Source organism: Protomyctophum bolini (genome assembly GCF_963924005.1).
Source record: "Protomyctophum bolini genome assembly, chromosome: 6".
In the NCBI taxonomy this organism is placed as follows: domain Eukaryota; kingdom Metazoa; phylum Chordata; class Actinopteri; order Myctophiformes; family Myctophidae; genus Protomyctophum; species Protomyctophum bolini.
This window is the reverse complement of record NC_137867.1, coordinates 30450373-30469344: the sequence shown is the minus strand read 5'-3', so window position 1 is coordinate 30469344 and position 18972 is coordinate 30450373. Positions and strand designations below refer to the sequence as shown.

Sequence of the window (18972 nt, the reverse complement as noted above, 5' to 3'; positions counted from 1 at the left end):
CAAAGAGCAGCTCAGTGAGGTGAGACCCAGACCCCTTCTCAGGGCTACACAGCCCTCCTACAGAGACTCAGGCTATCTGCTTTCATAGGCCAGGGCAGAGGGACCTCCGTGGGTCCAGAGGTTCCAGAGAGTGGGGGAGTAGTGGTGTGCATGTTGGGTGAGGGTTCACGGGGGCTCGGAAGAGAGGGCAGCCGACGTAGCAGTAAGCATCCCCCTGCTGTTCCCAGCTCTCAGCTCGTAAATCCCCCTGGCGTGTTGGGAAAAGGTCGAGCAGCCAGCCCCTGCATGCCTGGCAGCACACAACACACAGACAGGAAGTGATTAGGCCACTCATGCTGCGTCACATCGTTGGCCCCGTGGCAGCCGTTTAAATACAGACATGACCTAACAGCGGTTCCACCAGGTGCCGGGCTGACCTCGCCAACCCTCCTCCAGAACAGACCAGAGTTAAAGGGACCAGCTGAAATACATTACGAGTCTTCAGTGTAATTGATTCTCTGCCCCAGTCTGTGATTCATTAGGTATTTTGGTTGTGACACTTTTCCAAGTCTATATAAGTGAAGCTTAGTCAATTGAAACCTATGCGTTCCCAGCAGTGTCCCTCTGTGAGGATTTTGGCCGTGCTACTATTGCATATGGTCATAATTTTCACTGAGCCATTTAACGCTACATGGAATACCACAGATGACACGACCGAGAAAATCTATTAACTGTCATTAACTTTGAAGGCAAATAAGTTCAAAGACAGCATGGTGGCCGGATTCTGGAAAGTGTGTCAAATGATGTGCTCTATAAAGTCATGTGCTCCATAAACTCTATTTTAGATTGAAATTGCATGAAATTTTGTCCACATCTCAGCCAGTATTGTATGTATAGGCCTACTGTTGCATTGATCGACACATAATTTTTAAAGATCACTGTTCCACATTATCAGCGTATTTGGGCTCCCTATCTCTGTTGGTACGAGGCCAGTGCAGAAATGGAGACCAATGGGGTTGCTGTTCGAGCACGGTTACCGGATGAAATAATGCAATTTAGTTACAGGGGATGAGTAATGAGAATTTATGCAAAGAAAATCCCAAGTGGTTCATTTTAAAATGAATGTGGAAATATGCTTTCCTAACGAACGCCTGTCAAGTCAGGGCCTCCCAAACCAAGGTAAATTAAATCAGACAGTTCATTCAGCTGGCAGAGACGGAGAGGAGGGTGGGAGGGGTTGTTGGGGGGGGGGGGGGCTTTTGCTTCTTGGCAGCATTATGAGAGGGGGAAGAATGATGAAGTGAAGAGTGATTTTAATGAACTCGCTAAACTGCATTGTTTTAATCCATTCAATGCTGAGAAAAAAATCCAGAATTGATGGAGGAAAAAAAGGCCACCCATCCTCATTTGTTTCTCTTTAAGCTTCCATTTCTTCCCCTTATTTTCTACCGCCTTACCCTCTCTGTCCTGTGTCTTGCTCTTTGTCCTTCGCTCACCCCCCCCAACCATCCCTGTCATTCCCTGCACTCTTCTCATGAACTTGCGTAAAAAGGCTGTTTTTGTAATGAAAATTCAGGAAGGAAGAGGCGGGCTTGTGAGATAAAAAGGGAGATTGTGATTTGACAGGCCTGTCACGGCAAGCAAGGAGGGAGAGAGATAGAGTGGGGGTTTGGGGTGGAGATGGAGGGTGCTGAAAATGGCACGCTGGAACGGCAGACGGTGTCAGATGTGGCATGTCTCTCTAATCTGCTGCCAAGCAAATGACACGCGCGCATGCACACACACACACACACACACACACACACACACACACACACACACACACACACACACACACCTATCTACACACCTAATCTACCTCATATACTGTATATCTTCTATCTATCTAATACTGCATCTATCAATATGTCTGTCTATCTTTTACCCTCTTCCTCTTTTGCTGTTTCTCTATAATACAGTATATCCATCCCTCCATTTGACATTCTCTCTTTCTTTCTCTCCATGTGTCTCTCTCTGTTGTCACACTCCCTTTCTCACTGTATCTTCCCCTCAGTCTCTAACTCTGTTTATCTCCTTCCCTCTCTGCCTCCTCTCCCTTCTTGTCCCCCAGCTCTGTGTAATCTCTACCAGCGCTTTGAGAGAGAGAGAGAGAGAGAGAGAGAGAGAGAGAGCGCTAATTTTCCTTAAACATGCTCTATTGCCCAGCATCAGACATCCAGTATGTGCACTTTAAATGCTCTTAACTAATGACTCGAGTGATGGAGGCCTCTGTGTAAAATGGATTCCCCTACAACACCACCTGGACGGAAAGTAGAAACGTTTGTGCACCAAATGTCGGTCAGTGAGAGAGAAAGACAGAGAGAGAAGTTTTATTTTATTTTATTTGAATTGTGATTGTTGGAACGCCCAGCCAAACCGGATGCACTGCGAAACTTTCAAACTCCTAACGTCTGGGGTGATGGGCACTACTGGGAAGACCATACCTGAACGTCCCTATCCCTAAGCTAGCTCTCCTGGCGCTTCCTCGCCTTCTTCGCGTACGATTGTGGAACACCAGTAGCTAGACTATAGAATCAGGAGAACAGCTTTATTTTACCACACAGTTTACTTTCACTACTTACGTAGAGTAAGTAGAAAGTAGTGGATAAAATTACTAGAAGGAAGAATGCTCCCTCCCCCCCCTGGCTGTGTTCTTATTTTCTTTAAACAGGAAGAGGATTAGTGGGCAGACTTAGTGACGTTCCACCTCCACAGAGCACTGTTTACTTAACTCAGCATCCCAGCGCCATCTCTCACCTCCCACCACCAGCCTCCAAATTCCCCCCACCCCACCCCTTTGCCCTGCCCACCCCTCCAACGCCACCTGACCATAGGCTACTAACAACACAAACAGTGCACATACCCTCGACCCCCGCCCCCCAGCCAACCCCTCCCCCCCTCTCTCGGGCGGCTTCTTACTTTTGAAGTCCTAAGCGCAGCAGAAATCCATTGAGAGCCATGTATAATGGCTTTTAAGAGAGAGTGTTTAGCTGTACACTGGCCCTGTGGCTTACGAACCACTGGCGTTTTTAATGGATTTCTCTCTCTCCCACCCACCCACCCTCCCTCCTACCCAGCACTGCCTCTCCCACTGCCCATCACCAAATCCAATGGATTGTTCCTCATTATCATTTAAATAAGCCTCTCTTTCGGCTCCCACAGCTCTGAGTTGAATGAACTGCTGCCTAGTAAGGCTAATTCCAAATGGCCTTGGCTACCATGGATTTGTGCACGCACGCACACACGCACGCACGCAAGCAAGCACACACCCACGCACACACACACACACCCTCCCTCCAAAAGGGGGAGGGTAAACCTGTGTGCAAGTGATTGCGCATGTGCATAAAACACACTGACACTACCCATTTTGTGTTAACTGAACGCCTCACATCTTGCCTCTTGATCTTCATGCCCCGTCTCCTCATCATCTTTCCTAAACCTCCTCACTCCTTGTCCTCTCCCCTGGCCTGCACCTCCCTCTCCTCTCCTCTCCTCTCCCCTGGCCTGCACCTCCCTCTCCTCTCCTCTCCCCTGGCCTCCACCTCCCTCTCCTCTCCCCCGGCCTCCACCTCCCTCTCCTCTCCCCTGGCCTGCACCTCCCTCTCCTCTCCCCTGGCCTGCACCTCCTCTCCTCTCCCCTGGCCTGCACCTCCCTCTCCTCTCCCCTGGCCTGCACCTCCCTCTCCTCTCCTCTCCCCTGGCCTCCACCTCCCTCTCCTCTCCTCTCCCCTGGCCTCCACCTCCCTCTCCTCTCCTCTCCCCTGGCCTGCACCTCCCTCTCCTCTCCCCTGGCCTGCACCTCCCTCTCCTCTCCTCTCCCCTGGCCTGCACCTCCCTCTCCTCTCCTCTCCCCTGGCCTGCACCTCCCTCTCCTCTCCTCTCCCCTGGCCTCCACCTCCCTCTCCTCTCCTCTCCCCTGGCCTGCACCTCCCTCTCCTCTCCCCTGGCCTGCACCTCCCTCTCCTCTCCTCTCCCCTGGCCTGCACCTCCCTCTCCTCTCCTCTCCCCTGGCCTGCACCTCCCTCTCCTCTCCTCTCCCCTCCCCTGGCCTCCACCTCCCTCTCCTCTCCTCTCCCCTGGCCTCCACCTCCCTCCCTCTCCTCTCCCCTGGCCTGCACCTCCCTCTCCTCTCCTCTCCCCTGGCCTGCACCTCCCTCTCCTCTCCTCTCCCCTGGCCTGCACCTCCCTCTCCTCTCCTCTCCCCTGGCCTGCACCTCCCTCTCCTCTCCTCTCCCCTGGCCTGCACCTCCCTCTCCTCTCCTCTCCCCTGGCCTCCACCTCCCTCTCCTCTCCTCTCCCCTGGCCTGCACCTCCCTCTCCTCTCCTCTCCCCTGGCCTCCACCTCCCTCCCTCTCCTCTCCCCTGGCCTCCACCTCCCTCTCCTCTCCTCTCCCCTGGCCTCCACCTCCCTCTCCTCTCCCATGGCCTGCACCTCCCTCTCCTCTCCTCTCCCCTGGCCTGCACCTCCCTCTCCTCTCCTCTCCCATGGCCTCCACCTCCCTCTCCTCTCCTCTGTGGCAAAGAGGAGCAAGGTGATTGAATACAGCAGGTGAAGTCCTTGTGATTCCTGCACGGCAGGCCACATATTTACGCTTCCTGATCGCAGTCCAATACAAGGAGCTATATGGCCAGAGCTATATGGCCAGGATCAGAGGTATTGATATGGCCTGACTCCTAAGGATCAGACCAGCTCAGTGGCCTTGTGGTTATAGTGTCCACCCTGAGACTGGGAGGTCGGGGTTCGATCCCCGGCCGGGTCATACCAAAGAAAGACTCTGGGAAATGGGACCCAGTGCCTCCCTGCTTAGTGCTCAGCATCAAGGGTTGGATTGGGGGTAAGTCACTGTGACATACTAGCGTCATGTCCAGGGGGTGTACTTGTACATCAAGCTGCCTCACGCTACACTGTAAAAAAAATATCCGTTAGAAAACGGCGAAATGCTCCGGTAATTTGCTGCCAATGCATTGTACCGTTAATCTACGGACACTTCTGTCATCCCTATAACGGATAATTCCGTACTTTCACAGGACTAAGTCTCTTCCTTTTACGGACACTTCCGTCATCCTAAAACGGAAAATTCTGTATTTTTACAGTATTTAGTCAGTTCATTTTACGGATATTTCAGGAAAATTCTGTACTTTTACAATACTTAGTCTGGTCTTTTTACGGACAATTCTGTAACGTTATGGAACTTAGTCTGGTCTTTTTACGGACAATTCTGTAACGTTATGGAACTTAGTCTGGTCTTTTTACGGACAATTACTGTACTGTTATGGACCTTAGTCTGGTCTTTTTACGGACAATACTGTACTGTTATGGACCTTAGTCTGGTCTTTTTACGGACAATACTGTACTGTTATGGAACTTAGTCTGGTCTTTCTACGGACAATTCTGTACTTTTAAGGGACTTAGTCTTAGTCTGTAAAGACACTTACGTTAATCCGAAAATAGAAAATTAAGTAGATTTACATAGGATATTCTTTGTACAATTTACGGACATCAATCTGATTAAACCACAAATATATAAATAATACATGTTTATTTGTATTAGTTTTCTTTTCTTTTCAGTGAACAGTGCAATTATTTTTGTAAACATGCACAAAGCACCCAGACAACACATTAACCGCCAGGATTAATGAATTCACCTCATAGAGTAACCTCGCGCAGCAGGCAGGTTTTACGCTCATTTAGAAAGTCGATGATTGTTGACATCACGCAAGAAGCATCACGATCATAAACACTATAAAATACTCTTTCGCTTGAGGTCCTGGGCGGGTAATGTGTTAGTACCATATAGTTCCATTACATTTCCATCATAGAAACAATAGAACACAACTTTTATAGACATTTCCCTATAATCAAAATATACATTTCAACTGCACATTTCTTTTAAAACTTTTACAGGGATCGTTTGCCACTGCTTTCAAACTACTGACTCACCCGTCAGTGGGGAATGAGGAGTCCCCTCCAGGAGAATGTAGAAAGCGTCCTACACCTCCCACTCATCATTCCCCACTGACAGGTGTTGCCCCAGCCTGTAGAAGATGCAGTGACAAATGTCACCCTCCAATTATTTCAAAACACAATAAAATACACGTCATTTGCCACTGCTTTCAAACTACGGACTCACTTGTCAGTGGGGAATGAGGAGTCCCCTCCAGGAGGATGTAGAAAGCGTCCTACACCTCCCACTCATCATTCCCCACTGATAGGTGTTGCCCCAGCCTGTAGGAGAAGATGACAAATATCACCCTCCAATGATTTCAAAACACAATAAAACGCAATCTAGTGCAACAAAATAGGCATTTCTCACCTTTAGAATACTCAAACATCAAACATTCTGAGATAGATAATAGTTAAGTTCTGTTTTGGGGGGCAGGTACTTCACCCCTATGCCCCCTTAGTGCCATACACATTTCCATTTCAAAACTAAATAAACAGCAATGCTGTTGCATTCTCACCTTGAGAATGTTCAAAAACATTGTTACAGACTGGCAGTCTGACAGACAAGAGGTAGTGTGTGTGTGTGTGTGTGTGTGGTTGTGCGTACACGCAGTCCAAAAACCTCATGTTCCATACGAAGTCCTTCATTGAGTCACAAACTTTGACAGTCTTGCATCACAAAACATTGCTCTGTCAGACAGGAGGTAAGGGTGGGGTGTGTGTGTGTGTGTGTGTGTGTGTGTGTGTACAGTCCAAAAACCTCATTCCAACCTCCATTGGAAATCCTTCAGTTGAGACACAAACTTTCCCAGTCTTGCCGGAATGTGCCGTTTTTTCCCCTGCTGTTCTGCCTTGGACCCTCTGTCTGGATTGATTCCGAAGAAAACTCTAAGGAAAGAGAAGAAATCTTAGCTACACATAAAATAGATTAAACTGAAGTAAAGAGTAACAGAGGATAGATCTTTATGTAAACAATGTACTGGTAATGAAGGGCAACTTTATTTGTTTAATTTGGGACATTGGGTCAGGGGTAGAGTTGAACATGGAATGTTTTTGGCAGGTTATGTTTGTAGTCAGCCTTGCAGAGCCACGAGGCCCATAGGGCAGGAGCCCATCTCCCGTTTGTGTACAGTATTTGTAGTGCATTTGGGTGGGGCCTTTATGGCATAGCAATGACAGATTTATACAGTATTTGGCTGCATGCCGAAAATAGCAGATCTACAAGCTCACATTGTGTTGTGACGCATTATGACAGACAATAATTCGAATAGCCCAGATATAAACATTACAAAACCATGTGTTGCTTACCTTTGAACGAACTCCAGCGTCAAAGCCATCTCCTTCGGGTACTCAATATTGCAGACATAGAACAGGGAGAAAGCATATGCGAGGGCCGAAACAGGGGAGGTGATGTGGTCATTTACAATGACCTGATCCACAGCCATATTGAATTGCTGGTCACCTTAAACAGATCACAAAAAACTAAATTAATTTAAGAAATCACACACCCACACACAAAATAAAAATAGAATAATTGCTGTGATTTCTGGTAATTAGTAGTTTTTGGTAAGAACAAGCAAAAAAACAGTATTCAACATTTTGTTTCTCAGACTTGTACATACAATTGTACATCCGTAATTTAAAGATGTTGCCCCTAATCTGCATATACCTTTTCATCACAACAAATTGTCATAGCAGGAAAACTAAAAACAAATGGAGCATATATACCAAGCTTGCTGGGATAACTACTAACCTTTGAGTAGGATGCATGGGGTACATGGGAGGTTGCTGAGATCAACATTGTTGGTGTCCTGAGGAGAAAAATAAGATTAAGTCAAGATACACGCATGCATTTGATGATTTTATGTTTCCAATGTACACAAAGTGTCTGAGTCAGAGGAAACGACTAAGCATAGAAATGTTACAGGGATTCTCAATATTTTCTATGATTCACACATTACAATATAATTATGTTGAGATAATTTCCTGGGGTTTACAATCATAACACTTACCTCATTTTGGAAGAAGAGGCGATCAGGGTTTTCCTTTAAGTATCTCGCAATGCCTTTGATCAGCTCCACTGGACCATCACCCAGCTTCAACCCTATGATTGATTGAATACTTTATTAACAGTTCATACCAATTATACAGATGTTTAAATACAAAATGTTTCTATATCTGTGGTGCTCAAAAGTGTAACTGTAAAGACAAAACGGAAGTGGGGAGGAGGCTCCACTTCCGCTTTATATTTTAATCATGATAGAACTTCCGTGGCCTCCGACTGTATGATGGAAGCATTTGGAAGTTGCGAGAGGCAACAGTTTGGCAACGCGAGACTACCACATAAGTAAAGATATTAGTGAATAGGATGACATACAATAGAAAATACATATTCAACACTAGTAGCAATACATGTATATTGGGGAAACAGGGGTGGGGTGGGGGGTAATTTACCTTTGGAGTCAAGGAAGTTGTTGATGCCCGATTCTTTGCCGGAAAGTTCCTCTGCCAGCTTGTTCAGTACCGGAAAGCCAAGGAGTTGAGATGCGTGTTCAAACAGGTGAGCAGCTTCAAATAAGAATGGCCACTCTTCCTTCATGACCTTGACATAGGGGTGGGCGATATGGAAAAATACAATATCACGATATTATTTTCTAGCAGTATCACAATACATATAGTATCAAGTATAAATGAAGGTTTTGCAAACATATACGATATCTGTGAATATCGTATCACGATACAATATTTATCATCATAAACAGACCCTCACCATGACACATGTTCCATAGTTTATGGCTTCACGCTGGATGGGATACGTTTCAGTCATCAATTTTCTAACAGATGACTCCTAAAAATAGAAGAAATCCAATAGATTGTTTTACACACACACACAAACGCACACACACACACACCTCCGATCTATAAGCTCATGTTTCCCCATTGTGAACTTTATAAATTACTCCCATTAACCAAAAGGTAATCCATAGTTACACAATATTCAGCAATTAAATAATGGATGGTTAAATTAAAGTTTGCAAAATACTAGATTATACAGACAACAATGTTGTAGCTTGTGTACGAATGTGTGCTGGAGAAAAACTTACCAGCTTGGAAAGCGCGGACGAGTCTTCTGCACTGAATGACAGACAGAGTGTTCTCAAGGTCCGAGGCTTGCACATCGATGAGGTCATCCACAGAAGCAACTCCTAAATCCTCTAATCTGGCTAGGACTGCATCCAATTTATCACTACAAAGTGCCGGTATGGCGTTCTTAACCAGCTGCTTTACAGGGTCCATGCTGGCATGTGTTTCAGAGGAATGAGCAACCTCCCGCCTCTTTGGTATGAAAAAAAGTGGATAATATTCTGTAAGTTTTTCCAGATTTTCACAGATGAACAAATCAGAATCATTTTCATCAACTTCATAGACTCCAAGCTCAGGAACCCAGCTGGCCGTTTTCCCCCGTAGCAAAAGTAGGACAGTGGTTTCATTTTTAATAATAATGCTCGCTATGTGTCACAACTGTAGTTGTCCTTTAGTATATCTCAGCACAACAAGCATATAATTTTCATATGACGTGCCTTAAATCAGAAAATAATCAGAGGTGACCCCATCTGCCAGCAGACAGAACCAGTATAGTTATTTCAATTCCCTTATCTTCAAAAGCAAAGTCCCTTGGGAAAAAAATAATAAAAAGGGAACTACTCTAGTACTGTATATTCTGCTGCAAACATTTAATTAGCACTTGTTGTACAGTATTTACAGTATTATTTATTTGTACAGACACTACACTATACTACTTGTGTAACATGAGCAGCAAGGCTATTGAATAATATAATATTTATATATCTACGTTGTGGCCAGCGGGAGGTACTGCACCCTGGGTGGTTTTCGCAATTTAATTCACTAATAAATTCATTATTAATTCATAATTTGTTAAATTGGGAAAGGGGCTTAGTTAAGATCTCCATATTATTATGGTCAATGCCTGTGTGAAAAGTGAGAGCGATTGGTGCAGACAATGAGCTACGGCAGTCACAGACATTGATATGAGATGATGATGAATGATGCTAAAGGACGGTGGTGGTTTAGCATGAGCAAAACCACCACCGGACACGTTCTAAGTCTAACCCATTAAATGTGCATTATAGCACGGACACACACACAGTCACACACTTGAACGGGCAGGCAACGTATAGCTGCTACGTTTATCCTAATGTGAACACCACAAAAAGAGCTAACCAAGAGATAGCATCGAGGGGTCAATGCTGTTGTCTTGGCTAGCGGCCTAGCCTAGCTAAACCACAGCCTTCTATGCCATTAAAACACACACACACACACACACACACACACACACACACACACACACACACACAATATAAGGTATCTAAATATAATCAAATAGTTATACCTCTGTCTGTTGGTAAGCCAAGTCTGGGTGGGGAGACTCCTTGCTAGCGCGAATAGAGGTTACTACAATAGCTCCGGTCGTAGCTAAGAGCTAACCGGTGCAACAACAACTATAGGGGGGAAGAAAATTAAGCTAGCGCATAAGCAGAAGTAACACTATGGTCATTCATGAACGGACGCGACAAACCCGAAAATATAATAAATGCTAAATATAATCTGAACCCATCTTTTTTTTTTTTAAATAAAACACTGTGTCCAACTTTTGACGCGGGAAAACTGGGCACTTGCCAACTGGGGCCAGAAAGAAGTTCAAGTTTACACACAAGAGATAAATAAATAAAAGTCATAAATTAACTAATGTAATTAACGTACCAACCAAACTTTTTACCAAAAGAAGCGTGAGGTTCCAGTCCAAAGGTAACACACATGCAGCCTGACCTGTCCTATTTCTAAACGTGCGAGCGGAGAGATTCTTTAATGGCGGACTTAAGGCTTTTTTTACACCAATGTGCGCATGTCCGCAAATGACAGGGAAAATCCCTGTACTCATAGGCCCCTCCTCGGCTATCGGGGGGAATTGGGAACGATACAATCATATAACACGGAATATTCCCATCAAAAGACGAGCTTTTCTTACAGTGTACAGAAACAGGAGATAGGCACCTGCCCTACTGTATATGGGCCTCATGGCTCTGCAAGGCTAACTTACTGAGGATCAGATGGAGGAGGATCAGCTGAAAGTAGGGCTGCCAATTATCGGTTATTTTCTTAGTGATTATTCTATTGATTACTTTTCCAACTAATCGAATAATCGAGAAGAGCTTTTGAAAAAAATATATATTATCAATGAACGAATTAGAGAGTTAAGCCCTGTTTTGTCTTTTGTGCACAACGGCGTTGTGACATATTGTGAGAATAGCATCTACAAGCTCACAACACGCACGCATTGTGAGCTTGATTTTCACTAGTTGCTGTTTAATTCTAATGTAATACATTTGCCTATAATGACATGCCATATAATGACAATGACATGACATATTGATGACGATTAATAATCATTTATTTGATTAAATTATCAATGTTTCATAATGGATCATTGTTGCACCCCTAGCTAAAATCAGAATGAGAGGGAGGAAGAGAGAAGTGAGGGTCTGGAGTGAAGGTAGGAACCTACAGTCAAAATTGGTCTGGCAGAACCCTCCCTAACCCCCCCCCCCCCCCCCCCCCAAGAGGCCCGCAGGAAGAAATTGCCAATCGAAACGGCCGAATAAAAAACGAATGGAAAGTGGAAGTGGTGGAGTGAGAGTGAGAGAGAGATTTGTAGATTGGTATTCTGACGGGGGCCCTGAGCTGCACGACCAGTTTGGCACAATAAAAAGGAGAAAAAAGTGTTTTATTTCTCTGGCCTGAGCATCGGGCAGCATTACAGTCCTGCATTAAAGTACATCATTGGAGCTGTGCTCCAGAATTTTGTTCGTAAGATGACAGGGTTGTGGACATCAGATCAGCTTTATTTATGTAATATTGTCTCTGAGGACTGTATTGGTTCCTGACTATAGTATGGTAATTTATTGATTAATAGAATACTTGAAATGTAAACGGCACGTGGTACAGTAAAGGTTCCTACTAGTGCAGACTGCTGCGGTTTTCTGATTTCTTTGTGGCATTTTTTCGCCGTTTCATAAGTAAATGAAAAACCACGGCCCCCTCACGTTACAATGGGTTTGGGGCAGCTAAATGAATATCAAATATCTAAATACTGAATCAAGCAACTTGAAAACTGTCCGGGGTGTTCACATAAGTCTGAGTAGACGATAAAATGACCAAAACTTTTTTTTAAAGTGAAATATCCCTTTAATGTGGCATAACTACAGAAAGATAGACCTGCATTCGAGTGAGTCATGACACAAGTCGTGCCCATGTTTTTTTTTTGGACAGAATTACTCTCACATACGCAAGCTCTGGATGAGGGCGCAGAATGGATGAGAATGACGTTTGTAGGAGGTGGGTAAAAGGTTAAAGTGAATATTGATATTAAAGTGCTAGCGCTTTATCATGTCTGTGTCAGCGAGTGAAATGCCCCTCTTAAAGGTCATCCCTCTCTGTCTCTCTCGCTCTTTCTCCCCCCCCCCTCTCTCTCTCTCTCTCTGTCTCTCTCCTCCTCCCCACAGAGCTCGACTCACTCGCTGTCAGGCCGCGGATACTCGGTAAGTGACATTTTCATGCTTCATGGCTTTACGGCAGAATTACAATCTTCCCAACGACCCACTTTATGGCCCCGGCGCTCGACATTTTAATTATGTTAAATAGAGTAATGGAGAAGTCGTGATATTAAGGGACATTACTTCTGGGCTGACTGACTAGATTAAATTGCGGGAAGGTGTCCTACTGTGGTACCTTGACGGAGAAAGAGCCCTCTTCTTATTTTATTGGCATCGATCCGCTGCCTTGCTGTCAGAGACTTGCATCTTCTTCCATGACTACCAAACATATAGGCCAGGGCCATTTTACCTGTACTCCTTAGATAGATCACTGGTTCCATGACTACTAACATATAGGCCAGGGCCATTTTACCTATACTCCTTAGATAGATCACTGGTTCCCAAACACTGGGTCAGGACACATTTGTGGGTCCCTTTTTTGTTCGTTCCCGACATTTTGTTTTCAGTCATTATTATTTAAAAAACATTTTCAAACTTTTCATGAATTGAAAAATTGAATTCAATGTTTTTTTCCCCAGTAAATTCATGGAGAAATCAAAGAAAATTCAAAGAAATCTCATACATTAGAAAGCAAATGTTTAAGAAAATAGCCTATCTTGTAGGTCTGCTATTTTCACTAGTTTGGTTCCTGGGCAAAATAGTCTTTTTGGGGTCTTGAGCTAAAAAGCTTGGGAACCACTGCGTCAGATGATAATGCTCAAAGGCATTATGGGTGTCACATGTAAGGAGCTGTACAACTTATACGAATGGAAATGATCATTGTTACCAGTGGTGACAATGATCATTTCCATTCATAGTGTGGTAACTTACTACAACACTATTCATGAATCAATCACAGTCAGTTTAATTGTTAAAAGTCCTAACATTGTGACAGCATGCAGCATCGTTGCCACAGAGAAGTAATGATGTGTACTGTAGTTAGCAGATGGTGGGCAGGGGACCACTGGTGGGCCCAGAGGGTATTGCGGCTGCCATGTTAATGAGTGAAGTGGTCAGATGGGTTGGCCGCCGTGAATGCTTTCAATATTTTCAAGTGGGCCCTGATCCAGAAACGGTTGACAACCACTGCTGTAGTACGTTGACCTCTGGACCTCAGAGCCAGGTGCAACGACACAGTCATAGGGCAAGTTATACACATCATTTACGTCACTCACATGTGTCATTTAGCCGCCTGCCACCATGCCGTACGTCTAGCACCAACCATTCACATCTTCCATGAAAATCCATAGCCGTTATAATGTTATTATGTTTCTGGAGGTTGTACATTAAGACAACGAGGATAATACATTTAGTTGGAGGTTGTGTGTGTGTGTGTGTGTGTGTGTGTGTGTGTGTGTGTGTGTGTGTGCGTGTGCGCGTGCTTTCATTAGTGGAAGTACAACATATAGATTTCTCCCTCAAGATATACAATAAATGTGTCCGGGAGGAATATTCAGCGAGCCCAGTTGTCAGCTCAGTCATTTCGTACACACACACACACACACACACACACACACACACACACACACACACACACACACACACACACACACACCATCTCACAAAGTGTCAGAAGGAAACTATTTTTACCTCCTGACAGCATCTGGTGCCTTCCACACCGTGTGTGTGTGTCTTGTGGAACCATACATCATGCGTCTGTTGCTGCTGCTGATGATATGCCATGGTCTCTGGGCGATAGAGAGCAGCAAATGAGAGCCGTGGTCGTCCTTGACATCCTCGTGTTTTTAAGGAGCTCATAAGAGGGAACGTTCTCCATCAAGTGGCTCTACTTTTAGTTGAAGAGTGACATATGGCGCTCTTCACCGCAGCTTGGACGCAATCATGAAAACCAATCGTCGTGATGACTATAAATGGTTTGACACACTGTTGATCTGCCTCGGAGAGGGCGTGAGGGCATAACTAAAAAGTATAAAACATGTGTCAGAACAGACACACACATGGACATACTGTACTACAGAACCTGTCATAGACGGCCTTCTCTTCTTCGTCCGCTTCTTCTTCTTCTTTTTCGTATTCTTCTTTTTCTACTCCCTCTCCGCGAGCCGCGAGGCCAGCTGTCTAACTGATTGAGTGATGAATACAGCATTGGTGGCACCGGTTGGCCTTAACAATGAACTAGCCAATCTTGGAGCAATCATCCCTCCAGGCTATGGAATTTAGTTTATCCCTAGTTGGCCTCACACAGCAGACTAGGCATCTCTCCTGGCTGGATAAAATAATAAATGGTGGCTTGGCTGCAAACGGCTCTTAAAAAACAATTATATTTCACCTACTGTATACTGTCCAACAAAAACAGTTTCTGATTACATTTTTGATGTGAAATATGCAGGGCCATGTAGTTGCTCAATCTGTATTAATTTCACACTATGTGCAATGACTAGTTTAAAAGTGTGTTAACGGGGCATGTGGGAGGTGCAGGGGTAAAGTACCTGCCTACCACCATGGAGACTGTGGTGGTGGGCATAGTGTTTCCATAGAGGAAATATGCTAGGTGGTTGCAACCCTTGTCACATTCAACAATTCGATTGGCCGCCGGCCCGCCGCCCAGACTGAGAGGCCGAATGTTGCCACTTCCTGCATCCGTCGTTTCAAATTAAAAGCCCTCCAGCATTTCATACACCGTCCAGCCAAACACTAGTCTTGTTTTTGTTTTAATGGAACATGTCACAGTTCTATTCCCTGGAGGCCGCGGACTCAAAGATGGATGAAAACAAACAAGACCTCCTGAAAAAAGCTTTGTGGTGCCCTTTGGCTCTGGCTGTCAGTTTGAGTCGGTAGGGAGCAAGGACTTCTCTTCATCTGGAAGGAGAGATGGGGGGAGAGAGCAAGAGCACAGGGGAGAGAGAGATGGGGGGAGAGAGAGATGGGGGAGAGAGAGCAAGAGCACAGGGGAAGGCAGGACAGAGGGGAAAATGAAAGAGAAGCCAAAGGGAAGTAGCTTGTAGCGAGGACAGGAAGACTTCACATTGTCAAGTTCCTCACGTCTGGCTGTCTGATGGTGATATCAGCAGAGTCCAACCCACAGGGCTCTCTCTCTCTCTCTCTCTCTCTGCTCTGCTCCAGGGGCCTTACTAGCCTCTTCAGCAGGGCCAGTGGTGTTGGGGCCCGTCTTATCGGCAGGTGCTTCAGGCTCTTAGTGAGATGGTGGGGGGCCTCCAGGGGTTGTGTTGCTGCCGGCTATCTGATGGTAGGCCCCTGGCTCTGATTGCCATCTCCTGCACCGCTTCTCTGGAATAGAGAAAAAATCTGGTCTGGTGGGGGTGAGGACAAGGATGGAGTGAGGCTTGTTTATCTGTCACCAGACAAGAGGTAAACTAAAAAAAGGCCAATCTCTCCTGACAGTTTGTTTTTGACTTCCACTGCAGATACTGTAGCTGTGTATCAGCGTGTGTATGCCCCTGTTCCTCTGTTGCCCACCAAATTGTCAAAATCTTAAAAGAATTGTAAAAATATAAATAATTTAATTTTAAAACATTGTTTACTGTAAGTGCTTAAGCATATGGATTTTTATGTACGTGCTGTAGCTCTGCTGGTCTACGATTAGATACAGTAGAATCCAACACTCCAGCAACACTTGTTGATTATAAAGAAAACATTTTTTGTCTAGGATCAGATCCCTCACATCCTTCCTTCTTCCTGTGCATCAGGCCTCCTGTGTACTCCGTCTCCCTCTCGGTTTTCCTACCGTTTGTCTCATGATATATATATATATATGAGTCTGGAGGTGCTGCTCTTATATATATATATATATATATATATATATATATATATATATATAAACTCTCCTAACAACCCTTTAAAACCAGTGAATGCAACTGATGTTTCTGTGCTTGTAAAATGAACGGTTTGGCCATGGAAAATACCATTAAGCAGCGATAAAATGCATGGGCTAGTGCATATAGAACAGATGGTGCGACAGTGTTATTTGATGCAGTACATTTTTATTGGGTGTGCAAGGTATGCTGTGCGTTATACATAGGGGTTATTTTAGTCTGGAAAGAGACATTGACACATTGTAGGTTGGTTTACATGTGAACTATATCCTTATAGTCTCATGTACACAATGTACATGACATGGCATTGTAATTGAAATATCTGTGCACTTCTTAACATGCTGTTCTTCAGTAATTCCAAAAATGTCGTTGTATTCTCAATGCTTTCTTTCTCTGCAAAAGACGGTAAATAGAACTTTATCACATCACAGTAAGATGCAATAGAAGTGTGTGTGTGCTCTGTATATGGAGTTTGTTATGCACAAACCTGTACCTGTTAACACCTGTATGTGTTATTGGATTTAAGATATTTCTGGGGAAGGACAATGGCCCTATTGGGGGGAATTAATTGGCTAAACTAAATTGGGGAGAAAAAGTGGGTAAAAATCATTGGCTATTCTAAATACAAAATATATATATTTTCTATTTCTAGTTGTAAATCAGAAAGTGTCAAAAAAAGGTTACATTTGTGCACTCGCTGAGTAAAGGGTTTTATTGTGTATGTCCCTTTTTTCAACTCCGAAGTTGCTCACTGAATGTTGAGCAATTCCTCCTGTGATGAAGTCCAGGTTGTGAGGTCATGTGCTCTGCTCGCTCTACCTCCTCTAGCAAACACAATCTACACACCTTCCCCACATGGTTTGCTTTTCCCTGTCTGTGGTGTTATCTTGGTCAGTGTCGAACCCCACGGTATCTCATACACAAACACGCATGCACACACGCACATGCACACACACAGTCATAGGTATTTAATCAGGTCCAGGGAAGATACGGAAGTAGCAGTCACACACACCATCTTCTTCCTCTGTCCGGGTGTGGAATTGTTTATCAGGTGTGTCTGCTCAGTGGAGGCTTTATTACGGTCATGTCGTTCACGTTTGTGGGGGCACTGAGAGAGAGAAAGAGAGAGAGAGAGAGAGAGAGAGAGAGACAATATCTACAAACCCCGTTTTCCCCGGCTACCTACCTGTCTGCCTGGTTGTTCCGGCGGAGATTGGGGACTGGAGAGATGGGGTCCTGTCCTGGGCTCTCGTGATTTATCATCCTCTCTGGGGCCTTACCTCGATAAGCAACCCACAATCCGCCTCTCTCCTTCTGCCTCTGTCTGTCTGTCTGTCTCTCTCTCTCCCTATCCCTTGCTTCTTGTCTTGAGTCTGAGTAGATAAAGAGCGAGGGGGGGGCGGTGGGGAGGAGATTGGGGGGTCAGAATATCTCACCGTGACTATCAAGCTGTCCCTATCTGTACCCTCAGGGCCACAGACATAAAGAAGGACATATTTTATCCAAGCCGGAAAAACACCAACACCCTTCATCTTACTTTCGCATCGGATGAAATGATCCAGCATAAGTTTGTTCTTTAGATAGATACTGTAGAATAGATAGATAGATAGATAGATAGATACCAGAACCTTATAGATATATTTTATAAATATATATATATATATATATATATATATATATATATATATATATATATATACGGTAATAATTATCTAGCACGATGTACATACTGTAATTAATGTAAGTCAAAATGTGTCCCCCAACACTACAAACAGAGCAGTTGCAGTACTAATTAATTTGCCATTTGTGTGACCTGCACTTTGTTCCAAATACATTCCCCTCATCTGACTGACGAGGCTCTTTACAAGATCTTTATCGAATACAAGGATTATGTCACTTAATTATAATGGAAGCTATTAAAAAGCTTCATGCTTTATTTAACAGAATGTCACAGATTCGCCGGATTAAATGGTTAGGCTAAATACAGTGATTGAATGTAAATCGAGTGGAAAATATATGTCGCCTTTAGTGCATTCCTATTTTAGCTATGAGAAAAATCTCTCTCTCTCTCTCTCTGTCTGTCACACACACTGTACTGTACTGTATGCATGTAGTGTATTTCCAGTGGTGTTTGTTCTGCAGGTGTCTGCATCCCACCAGCTCTCCACTTGGTTTAAATTAGTGAAGAAAAGCAGCAGCTCAGCAGGCCTAGTGTTAGCAGCTCTAATATTGTCAGCCCAGTGGTTCTGGTTGGGAGGGAGTTATCTGTGTGTTTGTCAGTCAGCTGCTCGTTCCACAACAGGTGCCATCTGCAGAAAGAAAGAAAGAAAGAAAGAAGAAAGGTTTTGTTTATATCCATTTGAGGGCCCCTTCAAATCCCTGGGCCCCCGCCTCTGCTGTTTCTCCACACGCTGGTGACCCAATGCTGTTGCCGCTGGCAACAGATAAAAATTGCTGTTAACCACAGCGGGGCCCGCAACACATCAATCAATGGGGGTCTAGAGATAAAGACCGCAGGCATTCTAGCAGGGGCCCCTAGCCGGCTGAATGGCTGAACCAGATGAAAATCCTTGTTCCAGTGACTGAGCACACACTGGCCCTGACG

At 44.6% G+C, this 18972-nt stretch overlaps 2 protein-coding genes across 8 annotated transcripts in view; one reads left to right on the top strand and one right to left on the bottom strand.

Moving 5' to 3' along the window:
* Positions 1-18972, top strand: part of fbrsl1 (fibrosin-like 1) — a 400645-nt gene that overhangs the window by 154545 nt on the left and 227128 nt on the right. For all 7 annotated transcript variants that reach the window (XM_080766465.1, XM_080766464.1, XM_080766467.1 and 4 more), the window contains exons 3-4: positions 1-19; positions 12544-12579. The exon at positions 1-19 is cut by the window's left edge and continues 83 nt beyond it. In XM_080766465.1, the coding sequence (XP_080622591.1) occupies positions 1-19; positions 12544-12579 (55 nt within the window). The remainder of the gene's footprint in view (positions 20-12543; positions 12580-18972) is intronic.
* Positions 6656-8564, bottom strand: LOC308317463 (uncharacterized protein). Its single transcript, XM_080766475.1, has 5 exons — positions 8417-8564; positions 7975-8066; positions 7716-7773; positions 7271-7424; positions 6656-6850 (listed from the first exon to the last, which is right to left on the bottom strand). The coding sequence occupies exons 1-5, from the start codon at positions 8559-8561 to the stop codon at positions 6724-6726; spliced, it is 576 nt and encodes a 191-aa protein (XP_080622601.1). The 5' UTR covers positions 8562-8564; the 3' UTR covers positions 6656-6723.